The following is a 25999-nucleotide window of genomic DNA, read 5'->3' as shown; positions in this document are numbered from 1 at the left end:
TTACCTCTTTCTCATTTATTTTTTGATTTGATTTATCTAGGTTTGATAGTGATTGGTTCAGACCTCCCACTAATATGGTTTTACTGTCTATTTCCTTCTTTAGTTCTCCTAGTTTCTCCATTAGAAATTTGGGTGCTATACAATTTGGTGCATACATGTTGATTAGTGATATTTCCTTGTTGTCTATACTCGCTTTTAACAGAATATATTTACCTTCCATATCCCTTTTAATCTGGTCTATTTTTGCATTGGCTTTGTCAGATATCATGATTGCAACTCCTGCCTTCTTTCTATCAGTTGAGGCCCAAAAGGACTTACTCCATCCTTTAATTCTGACCTTGTGAGTTCTATCCACCTCACGTGTGTTTCTTGAAGACAACATATGTTAGGGTTCTGGATTCTAATTCATTCTGCTATTCATCTACATTTTATGGGTAAGTTCATCCCATTTATGTTCAAAGTTATGATTGTCACTTGTGGATTCCCTGGCATTTTGATAACCTCCCCTAATTCTGACCTTTCTTCTTTAGCTATAACCATTTAAACCAGTGATTTACTTTAAATCAGTCCCCCTAGGTCCCTCCCCTTTATTCCTTTCTTGTTTGTTTGTTGGTTTGGGTTTTTTTTTCTTTGTTTTTTTTGGGGGGGGAGGTCTGTTAACTTCCCTCTCCCCTCTCCTTCCCTCCCTTTTTATTCTCTCTCCCCCTCCCCCTCCTTAATTTCCCCTTCTCTCTTACCTTGTTAGATAAGATAGAATTCAAGATCCCAATGCATCTAGATGTTCTTCCCTCTCAGAGTTGATTTCACTGAGAGTAAGGTTTAAGTAATACCAATAAGCACTCTCTTCCTCTCCTTCTTATAGGAAATTTCTTCCCCCTTCCCTTCCCATGTGTATCTTTGTGTGAGAAAGATTATTCTATTTAGTTTTTTCTATTTCTTGAAGTATATCTTAGTACCATCAATAATTCCCCCCTCCCTTTTTCTTTCTACCCCCCCTTTCTCCATATTGTCTTAATGCCCCAATCTTTCCCTATACGTGATTCTTCTGACTACTCTAATGATGCATACAATTTTTGAATGTTATACATTACATTTTCCCCACATGTTAATATATCTAATTTGATATAAATGTAGTCCTTATAGAAGAGAGTTTGAATAAAAGAAAAAGATAACATTTTTCTACATTTCCCTTTCCTTCATATTTGCCTTTTCATGTTTCTCTTGCTCCTTGTGTTTGGGTGTCCAACTTTCCACAGAGCTCTGGTATTTTCTTTACAAATATTTGGAAATCTTCTATTTTGTTGAATGCCCATACATTCCCCTGGAAGTATATAGTCAGTTTTGATGGATAGCTGATGCGACCCAGCTCTCTTGCCTTTCTTAATATCATGTTCCATGCCTTATTGTCATTCCGTGCGGAAATTTCAAGGCCTTGTGTGACCCTGATTGGCATTCCTTTATATCTAAATTGTCTTTTTCTGTCTTCTTGTAAGATTTTTTCCTTTTGCTTGAAAGCTTTGGAATTTGGCAATTACATTCCTGGGAGTTGTCTTTTGGGGATTTAGTGTAGAGGGTGTTCTGTGAACTCTTTCAATGCCTATTTTGCCCCCTTGTTCTAGAATCTCTGGGCAGTTTTCTTGGATGATATTTTGTATTATGATATCAAGATTACTGTTTATTTCTGGCTTTTCTGGTAGACCAATGATTCTCAGATTGTCTCTCCTTCCTCTGTTTTCCAGGTCTGTCACCTTGTCAGTGAGATATTTTATGCTCTCTTCTAATTCCTTAGTCTTTTGACTTTGCTTTAGTAATTCTTGCTCTTTTGCAAGATTCTTTGTCTTCCAGTTGCCTGATTCTGAGCTTTAAAGACTGGTTTTCCTTTTCAGTTTGGTCTGTCCTGCTTTTTGAGACTTTAAGATGTTTCTACAACTGCGTGTTTTTGTCCTTCAGATTGCTAACTTCCTTTTGCATTATTTCCCATTTTTCCTGCCAGAAGGCTTCCATCTTTTTGATAACTTCCAACTTAAATTCTTCAAGAGCTTCTGGAGAATTTCCATTTCTTATGGAAGGTTTTGGAGCATTTGTTTGTGTTTCCTCTTCTATTTCCTCTGTATTCTGTATTTTCCCTTCATAAAATGTATCCAAAGTCACCCCCTTCTTCTTGCTTTTCTTGGTGTTGGGAGGCTGCTCCTGGGCATTGTTTGCCATCTCTATGCTTTTTTTCTCACTTTTCCAGTCAGAAATCTGAGTGAGGAGGGCTTGCTCTCAGTGTATGGATCTAATGATCAATGCTTTAGCCTCAGGCAAATTCTCTGTTCTCTGCAGCTGTGCTATCTTTCCAGGGAAGCCCAGGGTCTGCCCTCCCCTGCCTGCCGGCATTTTGGGTGTTACTGCTCTCAGGTGTAGGTTTTTGGTGATCTTAGTTAACTCCCAAGACCTGTGAGTGCCCCTTGCTCACTTCAGGGGATCCCTTCTCACACTCGTTGATCATAACGCACTAGTTCTGGGTGCCCACAATGTGAGTTCCCCGTGGCTGCCTGCCAGGGTTTCAGGTGTTACTACTCACAGGAGTGGGTCCTTGGTGGTCTTAGTAAGGTTCCCAGACCTGGGGCTGCCCACTGTTCAGTCCTGAAGTGCCCCTCCCTCACTTGTTGATTCTGGCCATTGCTGACTTTAACTCTGGCTCTGGATGTGTGGTGGGTGTGGGGAGGGTGGGTAAGCTTTTTGTTCCTTTATATTGTGGAAATGCTGGAATTCCATCTACCTTCAGTGCTGCACCTCAGTGTGGGGTCCCTCTGATCTTATGAGGATGGTTGGGTTTTTTTTTTTGGGGGGGTGTCTTTTGAGGTCGTCTGTGTCATTTAGTATGAGGAGAGGAAGTGAGCCGCGTCTACTCGGCAGCCATGCTTACCCTGAAGTCCCCTTTTACATACAGTCTTAAGAAGCTTCATTATCACTTTTTCCAAACCACATAAAGTTCAGAGCAAGATAGGAAAGAGAGTAGGGTCGGTATAAGCAAGACATATTGGTATTATTTTTAAATGACAGTCTGATAGTAAGAGAGGGGAAGAAAATTATAGAAAACACACACAAGAATTTAAAAAGTATGGTACTCGGGGACAATTTTGCTTATGGATGAATAGAACTGCACACCTTAGTATATCCTAAGGGAATCATGCTATCAGGGGAGAATAACTGATGCTTATAATGATCATCCTGAGTCATTAAGAAAAGGTTAAATTCTGTTCAGTGTTTAAGAAGGCAGGAAAGTGTCACATTCTTTAGAAAAAATGCCTCCAAAATGATTAAAATAGAAAAATGTTGGTTCTCAAAGTGATAAATCCTTAACTATTTGTGGCACTTTGATATCCAGAATCTCTTTTCTAAAGGGTTCTAGACAGTGACGGTCATGTCTTTTTGTATATTTTCTGTCTGTCTATCTTTCTACATATCCATATAATGATGTAGAAGATGTGCATAATATGCATATTGGTACATTATCATTGAAGAAATTGGGAACCATTGCATATTCTTGATTAGGGGTATCATATGTTCAGATGTTTACCTTTGAAAGATTATTTTTCAACTATGTAAAGTTGGAATTGGAGAGGGTAGGTTTTGGAGGTAGAAAGACTGATTAGAAAGCTGTTATGGTAATTTAGGTAGGCAGTGTAATATTTAAAGGGAATTGTAGGTATTTGAGTCCAAAACTTGCTTCAGTTTTCCTTTCCACAGCAGTAATGAAAAGACACTAGAATATTGGTCATATAATTTAAAAAAAAATATGATCTTTAATGTTAAGGTCACATATCCATTTAGAGTGTTCTGTGGGATACTGTGTGAAGTGTTGATCTAAGCCTGATTTCTGCCAGAATGCTTTCCCTTTTTCTCAACAATTTTTCTTAAATAAGAATTTTTTTCTAGGTAATTTATTTTTCCATTTTGTCAAACACTGGATGATTGAATCCTACTGTTTCTGATTCTTCTTTATGTAATCCATTCTGCTGCTCTATATTTGTACTTTTTAACCAATACCAGATGGCTTTTGGCACCTAAATCATATAGTGGATAGAGCACCAGCCCTAGAGTCAGGAAGAGTCATCTTCCTGAGTTCAGATATTAGCTGTGTGACCCTGGGCAAGTCACTTTACCCTGTTTGTATCAGTTTTTATCTCTTAAAAAAAGAACTGAAGAAGGAAATGGTAAACCACTATAATATCTTTGTCAAGAAAACCCCAAACAGGGTCATAAAGAGTCAGGCACAACTGGAAAACCATAAGATGATGGTTTTTATGATGGCCGCTTTTTAATATAGTTTGAGGCCTGGAAGTGATATTCTCCTTGCAACCTTATTTCTTTTCTTTTTTTCCCTTGATAACCTAGATCTTTTTTAATGCACTTTGTAATTATTTTATCAAATTTCATAAAGTATGTTTTTGATAATTTGATTGGTATATTATTAAACAAGTAAAAAATCTTTAGAAGTATCATTTTTATCATATTGGCATGGCCTAGCCATGAGCACTGAATACTTAATGATAGGCATATGAATAAAAAAGTACAGATATAAGAAATGTTGAGGGTAGGTAGAAACAATAGGTAATGGTAAATGATTATATAGATAGGATGAAGGACAAAGAAAAGTACCTGGTTAAATGATAAAGTAGTAATGTCTATGGTGGAAATAGGAAAGTCTGGTAGAGGAAGAGGGGTTTAAGAGAGAAGAAAATGCAGTTTATTTTCAATATGCTGAATTTGAGTTTCCAATGTTACATTCAGGTGGAGATATCTCTGTATTTAGCTGGTGCTGCAGGATTAAAACTCACTTAGATTCAATAGGATTGAACCTATTTAGATATAATAATTGAATCAATGGATGCATATAAGATTGCTAATAAATAGAATGTAGATAGAGAAGTTCCAGGAAAGATGACTGGGGGGGACACCTAAATTTAGGGAATGAGAGATGTGATTAATACAGAAAAAGAGACTGAGAAATAGAGGTTCAATGGGCAGGAAAAGAAGTCATGGAAGGAGAGTATCTAAAAGAAGATGGCAAAAATATTTAAAAACTGAAGAAAGGCTGAATTGATGAAGACTGATGACAGGTTTCTTGATTTGGCATTTGAGATTGTTTGCAACCTTTGAAAAAGCACATTTAGTAGAGGTGTGAGATCAAGGTCACATTTTCCATACGGTAGACAATGAGGAAGTAGAGGGAGTGAGAAATTTCTAGGAATTTAGCAATTAATCAATAAGTGTTTTAAAGGGTATATTTTATGTCAGGCACCAATAATTAGAACTAACAGTACAAATAATGAAATAATCTCTACCCTCAAGAAGTTCGTATTCTAATGGGGAAGACAGGTAAATATTAGGATATGTACAAATATTAATGTCAGGTATATAAATAAATTATGAATGTCATTTATTTACCTTATATTATATATTATTATATCTATGACAATTAAATACAAAATAATTTGAGGAGTGCAATAACAGTGGGGAGAATCAGGGCGAGCTTCGTACAGAAAATAGTGCCTGACCTGTGTCTTCAAGAAAGAAAGTAGCTTTACATATCCAAGGTAAGGAGAGGAAAAGTGTTCCAGATATGGGGTTCAACCAAGGCAAAGATACAGTGAGAAAATATGAAGTGTGAGGAACAGAGAGAAAGATGGTTTGGCTGGATTTCAGAATGTAGGAGGAGGAATAATGTCCAGTAAAGTTGTAGAGATAAATTGGAGTCAGGTTATATAGGGTTTTAAAGGCTAACTGAATTTTATATTTTGTATTAGAAGCAATAGGGAACTGTTGGAGTTGATTGAATAGGGGGGTTACGTGGCCAGATCTGTGCTTCAGGAAAATTGCTTTAGCAGTAGTGTGGAGGATAGACTGGAGAGGGAAGAGGCAAGGAGTCCAATTAAGAGGCTGTGGCAACAATGTAAGAGAAAGGTGATGATTGCCTCAACCAAGGTGATCACTGCATTAGTGATAAGAAAGAAAACTTCTGAGAAAACTGGGAATCAGTCTGGCAAAAAGTAGGCTGAAACAAACATCTCACACCATATTTCATTGAAAATCTAAATGGATATATGACAGGATATTAAAGATCATAATATTAAGAAATATTCAGTCAGGTCTTTGATAGCTATGAGTAAGTGATAAATTCTTAACCAAAGGATAGAGGCAATTACCCATGTTAATTTTGATCATTTTGATTACATGAACTTAAAAAGCTTTTGCACAAACAAAATTAGCTGGATATAAGATGAAAAGGAAATTGTTGAAAGGGGAAAAAAAATTTAAGACCAGAAATTACTCCGAAATAGATAAGTGGTCAAAGGATAGAAATAAAGTTATTAAAAGAACTGCAAACTATTAACAACCTTATATAAATAGTCCATGTCACCAATAATAAGAGAAATGAAAATCAAAGCAACTCCATAGTTTCACCTCATACTCAAGAAATCATCAAAGAAGACAAAAGATAGAAAAAGATGACCCATTAGAGGGATCTTGGAAAGAGACATCAAGCATTGTTGATGAAGCTGTGAAATAGTGCAACCATTCTGAAAAGCAATTGTATTTATGCAATAAAAGGGCAAAAAATGTCTGTAACCTTTGACCTGGAAACTTGTAGGCATATACCATAATCATCATCAGCATCAGAAATAATAATAATAATAATAGCTAGCATCTAATATGTACTCTAAGACTTGTAAAGCATTTATAAATCTTTTTTTTTGCTTTACATCAACATTGAGAGACAGATGCTATTTTGATCCCCGTTTTACAGATGAGGAAGCCAAGGCAGCAAAGGTTAATTGATTGACCCAGTGTCATGAAACTAGTAAGTATCTGAGTTTGGATTTAAACTCATATCTTCTTGATTCCCAGTCCCAAACTCTTTTCACTGACAAAAAAGGACTCTATATAAACCAAAATAATTACAGCAAGTTTTTATGGTGGCAAAGAACTGATAGCAAAATAGATTCCCACTGATTGGAGAATGGCTAAGCAAATTTTGTAATTTGTAAAATTTGTGAAAGTTTTGTAAAAACGTTAAAAAGAAATATTATTTGCTATAAGAAATTATGGCAAGTGGAAAGCTGTAATTCTCCCCTCCATTGAAACAAGAAGAATATGATGAATACAGAGAATTATGGAAAGATTTATACAAAATGATGCAAAGTGAAATGAACAGTCAGGAAGGAAAATATATATATATATATACAATTACTACATCAACATAAATGAAAAGACTAAGAATTAAAAAAAAAGAAAATGGATGTTACAAAATCATAAAGAATATCCTTGGCCCCAGAGAAGAGATTTGAGGAGACACCCTCCATCCCAACCTTACTCTTTGGTAGAGTAGATGAGTTGGGGTCATGGAATATTGCATATAATGTCAGATTTCTTTTTTCAAGAAATCAATGGGTTTTTACTGAATGTGTTATTTATTTTTAATTTTTTTTGCTAGGAAAACCTAAATGATTTAAAAACAAGAGATGTAAATAACAATCTGCTAAATATGTATGAGTGTAAATATAAAGTTAATAAATACAAATATATACAAGGTTGTTCAGGATGAAGAGTCCTAGCAGATGGAGATTTCAGGAATGATAATACTAGAGTTATATCTTAAAGGAAGAGAGAGGAACTCTGCAAAGTGGAAGCAAGGGAGGAGTTTATTCCTGACATGGGAAACTGCTAGTGCAAAGGCATGGAAACAGGAGCCATGGAGACAGTGTTGTGTGTGAGGAACAGAGAAAAGGTCAGTTCGATTGGATTGAACAGTAAATGAGGGGGAGTAATGTCTAATGAGACAGAATAGTTCAGTCGAGGCCTGGTTGTTTCGGGCTTTAAAAGTTTTAAAAACAGAAAAAATTCTCATTTAGCTTAGAGGTAATAGAAAACCATTGAGTCATTGAGTAGGGGGCTAAAATGGTCAGATCTGCTCTCCCTACGATAGGGTGTGCTGGATACAAGAATTTCCCCATAGCTTTCCTGACAGGGTAGTTTTTTATCTTGCCTTGCCTTTTTCATGGTAGATTGAAAATAGCCCTGGAATTGGAGACAGGAAGACTTCAGTTTAAATTCTGCCTTCTGGATTTATGGACAAGTCACTAGCTTTTTAAATTCTTAGTTTCCTCGTTTGTACAATGGAAACAAATTATATCTGTAAGGTTTTCCTTGGGAGTCAAATAAGATAAAGTATGTAATATGTTTGCAAATCTTAAAGCACTCTATATTTATATATTCCAGTTATAATTATTACTTAAATTGCTCCAATATATTTTTCTATTTAGTAACAAAATAGTTCTCATAAATACTACATTTGTATTCTGGATTCCTCAATAGAAATCTTCTATTTGGTTATGTTTATTTAGTTTTGACTTTTTCAAAATATTTCTAAAATTCTTGAGTCTCTTTTCCTGTCATAGTAAGCAGAATATATAAATTGAGTCTTCCCTTACTAACATAAGAACATGAGTTACCATTGACTATAGCTGTATATGTAACAAGGTCTTCATTATTCCTCATGTATATATTGCCCAGTATTATAATAGGTTGTGAAAAATAAATCAGGGAGACTCTTCTTTCAGGTGAGGACAAAAAGAATCATTTAGTAGTGTACAGAAAGAACATGGGACTGAGAATCTGCCTTTATTGGGAGTCAGAGGGTCATAGATGATAGGATCACAGATTTAGATTTGTAAGGGATGTTAACTCTTTCAAAAGAGATTGCTTCATTTATTTTATTTATATCTCAATAGCCTAGTACAATGCCTAGAACAATGTATTTCCTTTCTAAATGCTTGTCGAGTTGACTGGAGATCATAGAGTTCAATGTTTTCATTTTACAAATGAGGAAACTCAGATTCAGAGAAAGTAAATGGCTAGTCCAAGGCACATAGCCAATATGTGCAGCGGGGGGATTCAAACCCAAGTATTCATGACTCTAAATCCAACACTTTACTTACTGGACCATGCTACTCCCAAATAGCAGGATGATAAAAAAATAAGGAATATATATATATCCCTATTTTGCCATGACTCTACACTCCATTGAGACAAGCAGTTACGTCACCTCTTCACAACTACTTTTTAGTTCTGACTCACCTAAGGAGGGTAACAACTTTTTGATGCTCAGCTCCTCAAATGTTAAGCTTTCCCTGAGATGTACAGTTTAACTGGCATCCAAACCTTAGGAAGGGTTCAACTTTCCTTTGGGGATGTTCCTATGTAAAAGGGACCTTGCACAATCCTTGGACCAGGGAAATGTGGAGAAATAAGTGGAAATCAAAGCAGAAAGTGTCTTAGCTTCAGGGACTGATTTGTTCAAAAGATCTCTTTCTCCTCCCCTTTTCCCTCCATTCTCCAATAGAATCCTGGCCAAAGTACCAACTGTAGGAACAGAAGTCCACTCCCACTTACTTGGACTACCACCAGAGACTAGGTCCCTCTAACTATATTTACCCCATGTTCCCAGTTAACTACTGCATGCGTATGTGTGTGTAATGGGACATATGCAGGAGCAAAAATATACTCACACGTCATTCCAGCATTAACTATAGTATGCTTCTCTATATGTAGCCTGTCAGCTTATATATAGGTGCTTACTTACACTGTGTGTATTTTTGGTTCTACTCACGTTTTCAATAAAAATTAGGTTGGTTTTTCTCCCCATTAAAAGAAGAGGAAGGATAATGTCTGACTCTTAAAAGATTTCAGAACTTCAGTGGCCAACTGGCCACTGAAATAATTTTTGGTTTATGGGATTACATTAGACTTGCTTGTTTTTCATTGGATCATAAATTTAGAGCTGAAATTTACTTTAGAAACCATCTATTTCATACCCTTCAAAATATAGCCAAGAAGTTTAAAGCCTAGAGAAGTTAATGACTCACCTAAGGTTCTCTAGTAGTTCTCTACATAGTGGAGAACAGGGCTAGAATTTAAATCTGGCTTCTCTGACTCCAGAGCCAGCATTTCTCCCACCATAGCACACCACACCATACTGACTTTTGTTCATTTTCTAGCCCTCTCTGTTTGTTCCTCCTCCTTTTCCCTGTCTCCATAGTTGAACAGCACATTCATCTGTATCAGAGTCAGCTCAACAACCTTCACTGGTCACTATATTCATTGACCTAAACCACATACCATTTAGGGAGAAAACAAAGGAATGTGAAAAATGAGTGGCCGCTGCTCTCTAGAAGTATGTAAAGTCTAGTTGAGGAAACATTGTGGAAAAATACTTTAAGAACTTTTAACAAAGCATATTCAAACAAGTGCTAAAGAACATAGTATCAATAGTACATAAGCATTGAGGGAATGGGGAAGGAAGAGAAGGTCACTAAGGATGAAAATTAGAGCTAGAGGGTTCTAGGTTACATGTGCTTCTCTTATGCTAATTATTATTTATTAAACTAGTAACTATTATATTATAATAATATATCTATTATATGTAACTAATTATTATTAAATAACTGTTCTTCAGTTTCTCCAGTTGTAAAATGAGGATATTAATAACACCTACTTCATAGAGTTGCAGTTGCAGAAGGAGGGAAAAGAAGAGAGACAGGGAGATGGAGTAAGAGAGAGAGAGAAGGAGAGAGAGGGGGAGAGAGAGACACAGAGAGAGAAGGAATATTATTTCTTATTTTTCACTAACCAATTGCCTAGAACAGTATTATATAGTGAGCAGTAATTGTGGCTCATAGTAGATACTTAATAAATGGTTTTTGGATTGGATTGGGGAAACAAAATGAAAAATTATGCCACAAAAACATATCTGACAAGCTAGACTAATTTAGGAAGACCTAATTTCAAATCCTGCCTTAGACATCATCATCTTCTGATGGGTCTGTCTGCCTCCCTCACTTCCCTCCATCCTCTATTCAGCCACTAAACTGATTTTCCTAAAGCACAGATCCAACAATGTCACTCCCATACTCAATGAACTCGGTGACTCCCTATTGCCTCCAGGATCAAATAGAAAATGCTATTTGGCTTTCAAAATCCTTCATAGCCTAGCTCCCTCCTAACCTTTCCAGGCTTATACCCTACTCCTCCACATCTACTCTTTGATTAAGTGACATGGTTCATGGCCGTTCTACAAATGAGAGGTTCCATACCTTGGCTCAAGGTATTTTCTCTGGCTGTACTCTCATGTTTGTGCCTGGAATGTTCTTTTTTCTCTGCTACCACTAGCGGTCTCCATTTAAGTCTTAACTAAAACCCTGACTTCTACAGGAAGCTTTCCCCAGCCTCTCTTAATTCTAGTGCCTTTACTCTGCAATTATTTCCTATTCTGTACATAGCTTTCTTTTATAAATATTTAATTGCATGTTATCTCTGCTAATAGGCTGTAAGCTTCTTGAGGACAGAGACTGCCCTTTTTAATCTCTTCTTGCATTCCTATCACTTAGTATAGTAGGCTTTTCAATTCTATTGATTAATTATTCAGTGTATGGCCATGGGTACATGGGCAAATCATAGAACTTCTCTGGGCCTTGGTTTTCTAAGCTGTAAAATGGGGACAATAATAGCTCCTATCTCATAGAGTTGTGAGGAATCAAATAAAATAATAAGTGCTTGTAAATCTTGAAGCAAAATATAAATGTGTTAGCCATTTGTTTATGTTCTACATTACTTAATTATAAATCTAGCAAGGGTAGAGACCATATTCTACATAGAGTACTAAATAATTATTTAATTGGATAGAATTGATTCCATTTTATGAGTCTAATTAATTTCCAGTCCTTAGAATGATGCTTTCTCCACCGATAACCCTGATTCTGAATGGGATTCTAATCTGGGTAGTGGAACAGATCAGTTGCTATGGAAATGTCTGTGGAATCAAGCAAGCCATCTAATTCTACTTAAGTACTGTGAAACATGAGCTAGGACTCTGGATATAGGAGAAAGATCATAGGTTCTAGAGACAGAACTGGCAATGTAGTTTGAATGCTCTCTCTGCTATTTGGATTCCCTCAAGGACTGCAGGTCATCTTCAGCCTTTCTTATGATCCATTCCCTTGTCTATCTGGAAGGATGGAGTTGCAACCACCCCCATTTTATTTCTGATGTCTTAACAGGTTGTTTTGTTCAGTCATTTCCAGTCATATTCTATTCTTTGTAACTCCATTTGAAGTTTTCTTGACAAAGATGCTAGACTGGCTTGATATTTCCTGTGCCAGCTCATTTTACAGATGAGGAAACAGATGAGGCTAACAAGATTAAATGACTTGCCCAGAGTCACATAGCTAGCTAGTCTGAGACTGGATTTGAACTGAAGAAGATGAGTCTTCTTGACTCAAGACCAGATACTTTATCTAGCTGGTTCTACCATATTGAGGACACTTTTTGATTCAATTCAACAATTGGAATGGAGTATTAATGGTACCAATATACCTCCTTGAGTTAACCAAATCCATTGTATATGAGACTGTATAGTGCTCTGTCAGTGGTATCAATCTCAAATAGAAAAAGATTCCTCGGGTTGTATAATTCTTTAGAAAACCACATTTTAACATTATCTAGGTTGTATTGTTTTTTTTTAATTATTTTGTTAAATGTCATTTTAATCTGGTTCAGGTCAGCTCTTGGAAATGTCATGGGCCACATGTAATGGTGTTTTACACCTCTGTCCATAGCAATTTGTATAAAAGGAAGAAGCTATTTCAGAACCTAAGGAAGAACTTTTGAATATCTGCATTCAAGATATTGGAGCAAACTGGTATTTCCAGCACACTTTTGAGTAGCAAAGCTTGAAGTGAACACTAAACAGAAAATGAGAAAGTGAGGATTGACTCCTAGCATCTCAGAGAAGAAACCCAAGACTGAGGGAAATCTCAGGAAAAGTCCAGCTCTTGTCACAACTTTTCCTCCCAATGCCCCTGTCTATTCAAAGACATTATATATTATCTGCTATTTTATCACAAAAACCTTTCCAGAAAACTTAATTTGGTCTTCTCCACAAATAGATAAAAGGTTAACTAGGAATAGTTATAAATATAAACTTAGGCAAAGAATATAAACTCTGCCTGAAAGATAGAAATTTTCCTAACTGGGAGCTTGAAGTAATTGTGAATAAATTCAGAACTTTTTTCCATTTAAAATAAATTCTCATAAGCCAAAGAGGAAGGAACAAGGTGAACCTTAGTATTGTCTCAGTCTTAAAGGAGTTACTTATTATAACAGGATGCTACATATAAAATGATGGGAGTTGGAAGTCTCTGCCAGATCTAAATCTCTGCTCCTGAATTGGGTGAAGTAAAGGGAAGCCTCTATTATTAGAAAAGTGGAAATTAGCTTTGTTTGGAAACTTTCTGTCATTTTTGGATTCAGAACCAATTGGTAAACAAGTTTCTCTCTTTGATTTGCCCCTGGTCTCTAATTATTAGTTTGGGGACTTGACTCAATAGAACTCTGCCAGGGTAGTTTTTGTCATCCTGCTGCCATGACAGATGAGATAGGATGTAAAGAGGATGGGATTTTTTTTTTGGGGGGGGGTTAAAAAAAAGCTGGAACTAGGAATTCCAGCATCAAGACAAATTCAGTCAAAGGGCTGAGAGTGTTCTAATGTATGGTTTCTCTTATGTGTGGTCAACAGAGAGAGACCATGGGAAGGGTGATGAAGAACTAGAGGAGCGTGGAGGCCCAAGGGTTTGAAGGCAGGATGAGTTAAGGTAAAGAAGATTGTGAGGGGGAAGCTAGGTGGTTCAGTGGATTGAGACCCATGCCCAGACATGAGAGGGCCTGGGTTCAAATCTGGCCTCAGACACTCCCTAGCTGTGTGACTCTGGGCAAGTCACTTAACTCCCATTGCCTAGCCCTTACTGCTCTTCTGCCTTGGAACCAATATACAGTATTGATTCTAAGATGGAAGGTAAGGGTGTTTTTTTTTAAAGAAGACTGATTCAGGGATTAAACTTTTTAATGGGGAAATAGAGAAGGCAGAATGACCCAGAGGTCCATAGATGACAATAATGCTGGAGTTGGTGAAGTAAAAAAGACCTGAGTTCAAAACCTGTTTCTTATAGTTCTTGCTATGTAACTTTGGGCAATCACTTATGCTATCTCACCCTTGGTTTTCTTTATGTAATAATATTCACAGCAGCTACTTCACATGTTTATCAGAAGGTTAAAAAATAAGATAATGTATATAAGATGTTTTGCAAACTATAAATCATAGGGTTATAGATTTGGAGCTAGAAGGGCTTTCAGAGAATATCTAGTCCAGCCCCTTCATTTTCCAGAGGCTCAGGGGAATTTAAGTGACTTGGGTAAAGTCACAAAGGTAAGAAATATTACAGATGTGATATCATGCCATCTCCTCTGATTTGGGAGCTTTCTTCTGTGCCAAATACTTTAAATTTCTCTTAATGCATTAGGAGAAAATGTCAATTGTTTTTCTGAAAGCCTCCATCATCCATTAGAATGTAAGTTCTTTGAGGTCAAAGACTATATCTTTGTTTTTGTCTCCATATCCTCAGTATCTAGCACAATGGCTGACTTGTAATAGGCATTTAATAAATGCTGGTGGCATTGGAATGAAAAAAAAAGAAAGGTAAAATGATGCCACAACTACGTATCTTATGAACAGCTGCTTCTTTGGCCCTGAAACCTGTTGTGATGTGGGAGGAATAAAATAATGCAAAGCCTTTGACCTTTTTGTAAATACATCTGTCTTCTGAGTGGAAAGGAGGGAGGAGACAGATTCACCCTCATTACTGCTCATCACCCAGTGGTAATTGGATGGTGACCCACTGCATAAGTGAAAGCCATTCAGGTCACCCCAGGCTCCTTCAGCTTGCTGATGGGGGCTACAAGTTCAGTGGCAGCTTCTTCCTGTTTACACTGCCAGAATTCTCTGAACATTCACCTTTCCTCTGAGGCTGTCTCCACGTGATTCTCCATACACACTATGCTAAGTCCCACTGCTAAGCTTGAGTTCATATGTTCCCATTGCCTGGAAATGCTTCACCTCTCCAGACTCTGCCCATTCTTCAAAGACCAGCAAATAATAGTGATATTAATAACTGATATGAATAATAACTAACATTAATGTAGCACTTTTAGATTGGAAAAGTATCTTACATACATTACCTCATTTGATCCTCACAAACAGGAGAAATATCAGCCCTATTTTGCAGATGAGGAAATTGAGGCCGAGTTAGGTAGAGTGATTTTCTAGGGCCACATAGCTAGTATGTGTCTGAGGCAAGATTTGAACTCAAGTCTTCCTGATTCCACATCCATTGATCTATCTAATATGCCAGTTATTTGCCTCATGCATGCCAATTCAAGTTCCAAGCCATTCTCCTTGTCCCCTAATCACTTGCCAGAGATCACATAGTGATGGGCTTCAAACCCAAGTCTTTGTGACTTCAAGTCCAGGACTGAACTCACTATGTCATGCAGCCCCTAAATAAAAGAATGATAAAAAATAAGAAATAAATATCTACCCATCCCAATCTCTGCCATTTCTCTCCCCTACCTGAAGTCCTTCCCCTGATTATTTTAACTCTCACTGGCTTCCTTGTCTGAACTCCTACAGACCTTCGAGTCAGATACAAACAATTTAACATATAATTCTGTGACATGATGTACTGTTTGAGGGGTGGTATAGCAGGATAAAGAGTGGGCCTCAAAACCAGAAAGACCTAGATTCAAATCCTGCCTTGGACATATTAGTTTGGTCAGATCCCTTAACTTCTCAATTCTCTAAGCAGCTCTTTATGACTGTAAGTTGTAGAGAAAATGCCATCCTTGCACTGGTAGAGGGAATTCCTTAATTGTGACTTCTCTATACCAGTAAAATCACTGATCCAGTTCCTGTTCCTATCGATTCCTTGATAATTGCTTCATGTACATTAATCTTAAGTTTCCAATAAAAGTGTAAGTTCCTAAAAGGCAGAGACCATGTCTTTCTTCTCTAATTCTTCTCTCAGTAGAGAGAATATATAGCTTTATATGATAAGCATTCAATGACTATATGAGGAATTGAATGATTTGTTGAGTAAAAAGAACTCTTTTGTGGTTGGGTACAATATGAAATGCTCACTTTGGTATTTAAAGCTCTTTATAACTTGGCATCTTCCTACCTTTATAGCCTTTTTCCTCTTCTTCCTTCTCCTCCTCTTCTTCCTCCACCTTCTCCTCCTCTTCTTCCTCCACCTTCTCCTTCTCTTCTTTCTCCTCCTCTTCCTTCTTCTTCTTCTTCTTCTTCTTCTTCTTCTTCTTCTTCTTCTTCTTCTTCTTCTTCTTCTTCTTCTTCTTCTTCTTCTTCTTCTTCTTCTTCTTCTTCTTCTTCTTCTTCTTCTTCTTCTTCTTCTTCTTCTTCTTCTTCTTCTTCTTCTTCTTCTTTCTTCTCCTTCTTCTTTCTTCTCCTTCTTCTTCTTCTTCTTCTTCTTCTTCTTCTTCTTCTTCTTCTTCTTCTTCTTCTTCTTCTTCTTCTTCTTCTTCTTCTTCTTCTTCTTCTTCTTCTTCTTCTTCTTCTTCTTCTTCTTCTTCTTCTTCTTCTTCTTCTTCTTCTTCTTCTTCTTCTTCTTCTCCTTCTTCTCCTTTTCCTCCTCCTCCTCCTCCTCCTTCTTCTTCTTCTCCTCCTCCTCCTCCTCCTCCTCCTCCTCTTCCTTCTCCTCCTCTTCCTTCTCCTCCTCCTCCTCCTCCTCCTCCTCCTCCTCCTCCTCCTCCCCCTCCTCCCCCTCCTCCTCCTCTCCTCCCCTCCTCCTCCGTTTCTTCTTCCTTTTCCTCATCCTCTCCTCACTCCAGGCCTGGTGCTCTGTCCACTATGTTGCCTATTTATCTGCCCTCCTGGCTTCTTTTTAAGACTCACCTCAAATTATACTTCCTGTAAGAGGAATACCCCAATCCTACCCACTGTTATAGTCTCTTCTTTCTAAGATTAACTTCCATTGACATTGTATATACTCTCCTACATTAGAATGTGAACTCTCTTGAGGGCAGGAACTGCATTTTTTTTTGCCTTTCTGTTGAATCCCTTCAGCTTAGGCCAGTGCCTGGAACATAAGAGCTCATTCATTGATTGACTGGGTGTTTTGTTTGGACAAGGAAAGAGAATTTGGCTCAGTGCATGAAGCTGTTGGTTTTGTCTCTGATCATCTTTTTCTTTTTTGTTTGTTACAGATGCCACTCAATTAAACAACGCAGTACCAACCTCTCCCCTCCTTCCACAGATGTCTCACCCTCATTCCTATCCCAGCTTGGGGCAAATCTCCAACCCATATGAACAGCAGCCTCCAGGCAAGGAACTGAACAAGTATGCCTCCTTAAAAGCTGTGGGTAAGCCCTGAAAATGCCATGTTTGATTTTTGTTTTGAATGAATGTATTGCATGCACTCATTTATACTCTGAATAAAAAGGCAGACTTTCCAGGTGCTTTGAAATAATCCTCTTCAAGCATTTGGCAGTTCTCTTTGCCATAACACTGACCAAAGCAAATGAGGACACAATTCCAGCTAAGTCAATGAAAAAACCTACTTTTTTTTTTTTGCTTACAGGCATGCTCAGAATAGGGCAGGTAGGTTCCTCAGTGGATAGAGTGCCAGATCTGAAGTCAAGAAAATTCACCTTTTTGAGTTCAAATTTGGTCTTGGACATATACTAACTGTGTGACCTTGGATAAGTCACAACTCTGCTTTGGTTTCCTCATTTAAAAAATGAGCTAGAGAAGAAAAAAACAAACCACTCCATTGTCCTTGCCAAGAAAACTCCAAATGGGATCAGGAATAGTTGGGCAGGACTGAAATGACTTAACAACAATAACAAAATTGCCCAGAATAATGTTGCTCAGACCAATACCGTTTTTCAGTATTGCTATTAAGACATTAAAACCATGTTCCACTTTAGTGGGCTGGACCCAGTACTGGGCACAGTACCTTAAAAAGAATTAATGTTTCATAATTGTTTATATAATTGAATTGAATCAACTTGTTAGCTCAGGCCATTATGGTAGGATGGTATTAACATCATCAGTTTTCTTGGCTTTAAGACTCTCCTCTGCTTGAGAATTTCTCTATCTTGTTCCCTATTGCTCACCATCTTTCTTTTGTAGTTGAGTGCTCCTTGCCCCAGTGGCTTCATCTTTCTCTTATTATTATGGACCAAATTCCCCTTTGATATTCTTTTATCCAACTTCATATTTTCTTTTTTAAAACCCTTACCTTCTGTCTTAGAATCTGTATGAGTTTCAAGGCAGAAGAGCAGTAAGGACTAGGGAATATGGGTTAAATGATTTCCCCAGGATCACACTGCTAGGAAGTATCTGAGGCCTGATATTAATCCAGGATGTTCCATGTCTAGGCACGTCTCTCTACCCACTCAGCCACCTAGCTCCCCTCTCCTCCAACATCACATTTTCATGTAACCAAGTGATGATGTTAGGCAAGACATGCCTATATGTACTTTCAGCTTTGCGGTTCTAGTCACCTCATTAGATAACTAGGTACCAGGAACTATTTGGCAATAGTTCTAAAATGTTTCTTCACTACTAGTATGCTTTCTCTAGGCAAGGAAATGACTTAACCAACCAAGGAAATCAAGTTTTATATACTATGAACTATTAGTTGAAAAAATTCAATTATATCCTAGAGTCAGCACATATCCATTCCAATTTTTTATGTCTACAATCTTTGCTATTAAGAACTGGAGCTCAGAATGATGACCCCAAAGCTCTGTATGATCTTCAGTGATCAAAATATGCTTCTTCCATTCTCTATATTCTATTTACTAAAGCAGAAAGGTAAATGTGGGCATTTTAGAAAAGTTTCCAAGAAATGTTGTTTCCCAAGCCATTCCTTTTTAACAAAGATATTGATGTACTTATATAACTCATCATCATCTAGATTTAAAGGTTTGCAAAACAAGTAAAAACTATCAGGGAGCTAAAGTACAAGTTGCCCTCAAATCCAGATGAAGAAACATTCCAAACTAAGCAACCCAAAGCCTAGCTATTAGAAAAGCATCCATTCCTTACCCATTTTGCCCTGTCTTTTACAAATGGAAATTTATTCGTATTATAAAAGCTTAGAATCTCAGAGTTGCAAGAGACCTCAGAGTTCATGGAAACTGCAGTTTACCTTCTGTTGGTAACACATTATTCATTTTCCTGAGCTGAGTGAAAAGATTTCTTGGGTGTCTAGAGATTCATGGAGATATACAATTTTAATGATTTAGGAAAAAGGGTAGAAAAACTGATAGAGAAGAGAAACTAGAATCAGTTGTCATCAACAAAGGGCAGCAATACATTTTTACCCCTAAACTTTATATAAGTTGCTATAGAAACATTTTTTCTATGGCTGGCATGTTTTCTGTCTTTTATGTATCTCCACATTCTAATAGTTTAGGTCTTTCAAAGGACATATTATTACTTCTAACCACAGCTGCAGCAGAGTTCACACAAGGCACTTTTTTCTTTTTCATGCTTTCTTTAAAGGTCACCAATCAGGCTTTGAAGGGTCATTGATTGGTCATGCCTGGTTTAGTTGAAAAGATCTCTTACCTTTTTGGTCTTGATCAACCCAATTCAGCCAAATATGGCCGCTCACTCTTCTATTAGTTCTGTCCTATAAGAAATAGGGAACATTTTGAAGTCTTTCTCATCTTCACTCCAGTTTCTTCTTCACTCCCTTGCAGTTCATCCTGAATGATAAATTTGAGTTTAATGCTTTAGGGAATGATCTTAAGAGTTTGAATGTAAGATAGTTTCCTACATCTTAATGAGTTCTTTTGTTTTTCCTAGCTTGCTTTCATCTCATAGCCTCCTATGGGGACAGGACTGCTTCTGGACATAACCCCTGGCCAAATGCAAAGGAGGGAGGCAGTAAGGATTATGAGCAGTCATGCTTAATGATCAGTTCTCTTAGGTTCTCATCCCTCTTGTCCCGTCACTTTAATTTTCCTTCTGTAGTGGGTGACAAGTGCAATGGAGCATCAGTCCCACTACCTGAAGCAGAGATGTAGTAATTAGTGTGGTCCTTATCTCTAGTGCCTAGACACAAACCAGAGGCATTGAAGTGTAGCTGAATCTATGAGGTTTTGTCAGTTTGATTACCAACTACTCCCAATGGTTCTTTCCTATTGCCTTCTAGACACTAATGTGTAAAACAGAGTTGGAAGTATAGACGATAGTTGGTTTGGTTTTCCCCAAAGAAAGGAAGTAATTAGCAGCAGAGTGTAACTGGTCAGACCTTTGGCCAATTGTAAAAAGACACAGTATAGTTGCTTAGAGATTCTAATGCAAGCAGACTTCAATTTAAATAAATCCTATTTATAAAAGTCTGGATTTATAAAATCTGATAGTTTAATTAATTTAGAAAGTAGACAGTCATTCTCAGACTCACTTTATAAGAGGATTTTATACTATTGTTCATATTTTATATTATTATTTACACTATTACATTTATATATCATATTACTTTAGTTTTATATTATATCATGTAATATTATAATCCTTTTAAATCAAGAGTTCTTAACTGTTTATGTCACAAATCTTTTATAACAATCAGGTAAACCCTATAGACTCCTCAAAATAATGTTCTTAAATATGTATACATATATAAATAAAAATAACAATTAACATTTATATAGCACCATAAGGTTTGCAGAATGCTTCACGTATTTTGACTCATTTGATCCTCATAACAATCCTGTGCATTAGATATTATTATGGCTATTTTACAGATGAAAAACTAAGATTGAGACAATTTAAATGCCTTCCTTAGGGGTATGCAGATTTTTTTGTTGCTGTTGTCTAGTCATTTCCAGATGTGTCCAACTTTCCATGACCCCATTTGGGGTTTTCTTGGTGAAGATACTGGATTAGTGTGCCATTTCCTTCTCTAGTTCATTTTATAGATGAAGAAACTGAAGCAAACAGGTGAAGTGAATTACCTAAGATCAAATAGCTAAGAAATGTCTAAGGCCAGATTTGAATCCAGGATCTCCCATCTTCATGCCTGGCTCTTTATCCACTGAGCCATCTAGCTTGTCCCTGTAGTATCCATTCTTAGACAGAAAGTAAGGGTTTAAAAAAAAAAAACAACAACAAACCATAGGTTCAGTTTCAATTCCAGTCCCTAGACTAAAGCTTTTAGATTTCTAAATCTACAATCCTATGATTTTTTAAAACTTCTTTCAGCTTTAAATCTGTGATCTTATGAATCTTCCTTTATTTTCTTGGATTTTATTAGTCTTTTTATCCCCACACATACAGCTGGTTCTTTCCTCTGTTAGTCTCTCCCTTGACACTATTCCTGTACTTCTCCCCAACCCCAAACTCATTGATAACAGCACACTGATTAGATCAAGTAGCAGATTCCTGCCTCATGCTTGCATATCTTTTTGTTTCTAATGATATTATTTCCTTGCTCTGAGTCACTAGAGGACTAGAATTTGTCCCCTCTTATGCTCCTGATCACTATCCCAATTGGAAATTGATTGTCCTAAGTTTAAAAGAAAATGTCGCAGTACAACACAAATAGCCTTGGTCCAGATTCACTTTCTGTGAATGAATGGCCGCGTCAACAGGATTTCACTTTTATTGTTTTAGTCTTAAAAAATCACTTATTTAGAGTGAGCAACAATTTAGGTAGAACAAATGGCAAAGATGAGGACTTTACTGATATAACTTGTGTGATCTTGAGCAGGTCACCTACCCTTGCTAGGTCTCCCATTCCTCCTCTATAAAATGCTGAGGTCAGACCTCTGAGGTCATTTGCAGCTCTTGATCTATGATTCTATGAATATTTAACTCAAACAGCATCCAAATTCATAAAATAAAACCATCTTATAATGGAGTTCTGCAGTATTAACCAGCAATATTATAAAAAAAATTTACTTCATTCATATTAAGTCTCAATTTTTTCCTCCTGTAATCTTCTCTTGGTACACTCAGAGTTCTGGTCCACAGTGAAACATCCATCATCAACAGAGCCCTTTGCAGTCTGCTGTGAACAAGTTCCAGAAAGGGGGATGTGTTTAAGAAAAGCACCCTTTGGGTATCACAAGCATGTTAAGTCTATGACCTCTTCTTCTGGCTTCCTGCTGCCTACTCATTTCAGAAGTCTCTAAAGCAGTTTATCATGCCCTACCCAAGTTTTCTGATTATCTCAAGGTCTTAATCCCATGGCTCCAAGTGTTTCCCAGCAATTCATTATCTGAGCACCAGAGTGTGTCATGCAGTTGGCTTTTTTTTTTTATATGATGTCTGCCCAAATCTTTCCAATTCACCAGGCTTGATTTTCTCTTTCTCAAATGTCCATATTCTCTCCTAAGCCCATCTGCCATTGCTAGCTGTCATAGAGGCCAGAGGTAGTGAGTGTTCTGGACAGAAAATTGGCTTCAACTCAGGAGTGAATACTCAGATGAGACAACAAAGGAGTGGTCTCAAAACTAGGGAAAAAAAGTGTTCGCAAGACAATATTCTCTATGTGAATAATCAAACATTGAGTCTGACTTGCTGCCTTCCAGGTCTTCTCCCCACCCCAAATTCAAGATTTATAAGATCCCAGTCTAATGATCTCATCCTTATCAGTAGAAGTCATAAATGGATAATGAGCTCATTCTTGCTTTCTAAGAAATGCCTTTTAGTAGGAGACAAATTACTCCTTAAAACATTTTCTTGGGAGGTCTAGAATGTACACATAGCTTTTTAAAAGTTCCTATTGATTCTTTTAAAAATATTTTATAAGTATTTATTTTTTTCCATCTTCTCCCTGCTCCCCTGCACAGAAAACAAAATGAAACAAATGTGCTGTCAAAGAAAACAAATCATCACTTTGGTCATGTCTAAAAAGGTGTCTCGTTCTAGCTCTCAATCAGGATGAATGTAGCCTTCTTCATCCTTGGTCCCTGACTCTGACTGAGGTGATGGGAAGTCCCTCATAGTACTCCTTGCTAGTTGTGTTTTACTCTACATGGCTAATAAAGTGTTAGGAAGTCACCATGCTATCCATAATCGTATTACCCTGAAATCTGTGCAATGCAGTCCATTTTTAGCCATGGATACAGTAAGCTAATTTCATTTGGTGAACTTTGCAAGAGTATGTTCTATTGTTTCCAGGAGTTGAATGAAAGGAAATCAAGGCTATTACTTCCATAAGTGGTCGCCATGAAACAGACTGAAAAACCATGCTTGCCCCAGGATGAAAATCCCAGGGGCAGGCACTCAACAAGTATACCAATATGCTGCTTCTTGTCCCCTGGACCTTGGCTTGGTTAATTGTTTCATGAAGCCTGATGGCTCTCAGGATACCAATTCCAGGTAGTTTTCATGAGTTCCCTGAGGTCCTGGGCTTCTCTTCCTAAAGAGTAAAATTCTATTCCCTTCTAGATTTCAAGATCTTTCTGTGTTATCCAGAGAACTTTGGTGAGGTATTTTATTCCATGCTAGATCTAGGAGTTCAAAGACCATTGGCCACTGCTTAAATTGCTCTTTGGGGTGCAGCATTTGCCTAATTCAAATCAACAAATAATTAATAAGTGTTAATAACTACACATATGGAGTTAATATGACAGTTTTAGAGGGAAGGGAACTAGCAATGTAGTTTTTTCTGTTAAAGGTAGTGGTGTTCTTAGCAGAAGTTTTGGGGCAATATTCCTTCAAAAAGCCAACAAATGTACACAGAGGAGCCTATGACCTGCATTGAGGGGTGGTGAATAATGTGGAGATGAGGGATAGAAATTCTTGTAGAAATTCTTCTTGAAAGCTTGGAATCATGGAAAATTTAGCCAGTCTTTCTTTGGGGGCAGGTAACTATACCCTGGGAAATTGAGGCCCAAGTATATTATCATACCCACATCTTATTTCTCTTAGTTATTCAAACCTTAGCAACCAAAGGCACAGCCCAAATAATTCTCAGTAGATGAAGGACTTTGGCAGAGGAGAAAAGTAGGATAGTATTTGCCTTTGACAGTTTCCCACATTCTTTTTTCTATCTTTCTCCCATTTCCTGATCCGTGTCCTTTTATTATCTAGAGACTCCTCACTTGGTATAGCTCGTCTAAGAAATTCTTCAGACTTCCAAATTTTTCCTTTTGCCTTCCACAATTAAAATTACTATTCCTTCAGTGCCATCCAGAAATATGTGTTGTCTGATGATCTAATTTAAATTCTCTATATGATGTGAGTGACTGATACCTCCCTGGAACAATTACACTTTAAAAGAGAAACTTGTAATGAAATTATAATAGGAAATATATGTGGGGGAGAAATTGGGAGCTACCTTTTGCATGCTTATTATAGGTAATTACTTCTCCTTCCCATTTTTGAAATAATAACATGAATCAGCACCTTGGTATCTCACTTGTGTGAAAAATTGTGAACTTTACCCTTTAGTTATCCACCTCAACAAAGAAAATTGATCAGTGCTTAGGTTTCATATATCAGCATAAGAAAACTATGATCCAGAATACCCTTTTACTTTAGCTAGCAGAAAACTTTGAAACCAATGGAATGCCCAAGTTCTGTAGACTTGCAAAGTCAAATTCCAGAAAGCAATTATTTCTTCTGCTTCCTTCAGATGGTTTCTTATGTTTTATTCTTAAATGTTTTATCTCATGCTGAGTATAAATCAGCAATCTTCCAAATTCTTTTGAGAAAGAAGTAGGATATAGATCATAAAATATTAATAACATAACAAATATTCACGCATGTGGATTACCAGTTTGGACCCAGATTCTCAGACCCAATCCTGGTCTCCAGAAGTTTATGATCTAACCCTGGTATACTTAGCTAAGGTGTCTTGAGGAATTATATCCCCATGCAAGGATCTAGGGATACAGGTAGAAGCACCTGGATTTGAGGCCCTGGTGAGCACTGGGTGGGAGGGGGATATGCAACCAATAGTTGAGCATCTTTTGATTGTTATTTTTTTAGGAAGTTGTGATGGTGACTGGGCAGTAACAACACTTAAGTCACCCAAAGGTACTGTATGGCTTTTCTTGACCCTTTGTTTGGATGTCTCAGAAAATTTTTGGAAAAGTACAGAAGAGTCCTAGTGTTTGTACCTGTCTAACTTGCACGCATGTGTACAGTGTAGTAACACGTGTGAGTATGTCCAAGTTCACGTGTGTACATGTGAAATTGTACATCTGTGTACGTACCTACCAGCTGGCAAACGTGATCTGTCCAGGCTCACTGAGGCATCAGTGATGGTATGTAATCCCTGATGATCCCTATGCCCTGGCAATTTCCCAAGGCTCATATGTAAGGAGAACACATGTAAACAACAGAAAGGAGAACAGGTAAGAAGTTTAAGAAATACTTATTTTTCTGACATACTTATCTGTGCAAAACAAAGACCGATTAGGAAATGCGGTGGAATATCTCTTATTGCTCATTCACAGTCTAGGTAATCATTTCTTTTTCTTGAAAAGGCTGGACTTTTGGAAATATTAATCTTATCATGGTATGTGAAGATCTGTCCTGTGTAAGACTAGAATCTGTCGCACAGCCTCTGGAACCAAGTTCTAAATGACTTGTCCTACTTCCTATGGATGTCTTCTAAACTTTAAAGATAAATAACTTGGAGGTTATTGACAAGATGGAATGGTTTTTGGTGACTAAGAGTAAAACGAAATCTTCTCTGCATTATTAACATCTCCTAGAAGTCTTCTGAAGAGAGACAACAACATAAGAGTTTTTCCTCTCAGTTTCCTCAGTCTGGGGAAGGTTGAAGGTCAGCTGGGTGGTCAGTGGATCAGTGTTAAGTGTTGGTGAAGGTTTCTGAGGGTCTCATATTGAACCTGGGTTCCAAGAGGGATTGTTCCTAAACCCATCAGAGAGATGGGGCTGGAGTCTGGAGACACCCTGGATAGAGGTTTAACTAATTGATTATAAGGTCATAGAAGACAGGGATTGTCTTTTGCCTCTTTTCATACCTTTGGTGTTTAGCATGGTGCCTGGCACTTAAAAAATGTTTATTGAATCAAAGATAATGCTACAGAATGGATAGAGTTCTGGAATTGG

At 37.3% G+C, this 25999-nt stretch overlaps 1 protein-coding gene across 2 annotated transcripts in view; it reads left to right on the top strand.

Moving 5' to 3' along the window:
• Positions 1-25999, top strand: part of SHISA9 (shisa family member 9) — a 484462-nt gene that overhangs the window by 422410 nt on the left and 36053 nt on the right. The window contains exons 3-4 of one of the 2 annotated variants that reach the window (XM_056806175.1): positions 17158-17313; positions 24908-24955. In XM_056806175.1, coding sequence (XP_056662153.1) covers positions 17158-17313; positions 24908-24955 — 204 coding nt within the window. The remainder of the gene's footprint in view (positions 1-17157; positions 17314-24907; positions 24956-25999) is intronic. The other variant, XM_056806176.1, reaches the window with a different exon arrangement.

Source organism: Monodelphis domestica, chromosome 7, assembly GCF_027887165.1.
Source record: "Monodelphis domestica isolate mMonDom1 chromosome 7, mMonDom1.pri, whole genome shotgun sequence".
In the NCBI taxonomy this organism is placed as follows: domain Eukaryota; kingdom Metazoa; phylum Chordata; class Mammalia; order Didelphimorphia; family Didelphidae; genus Monodelphis; species Monodelphis domestica.
The sequence above is the reverse complement of the archived record's forward strand: the minus strand, read 5'-3'. Positions and strand labels throughout refer to the sequence as shown.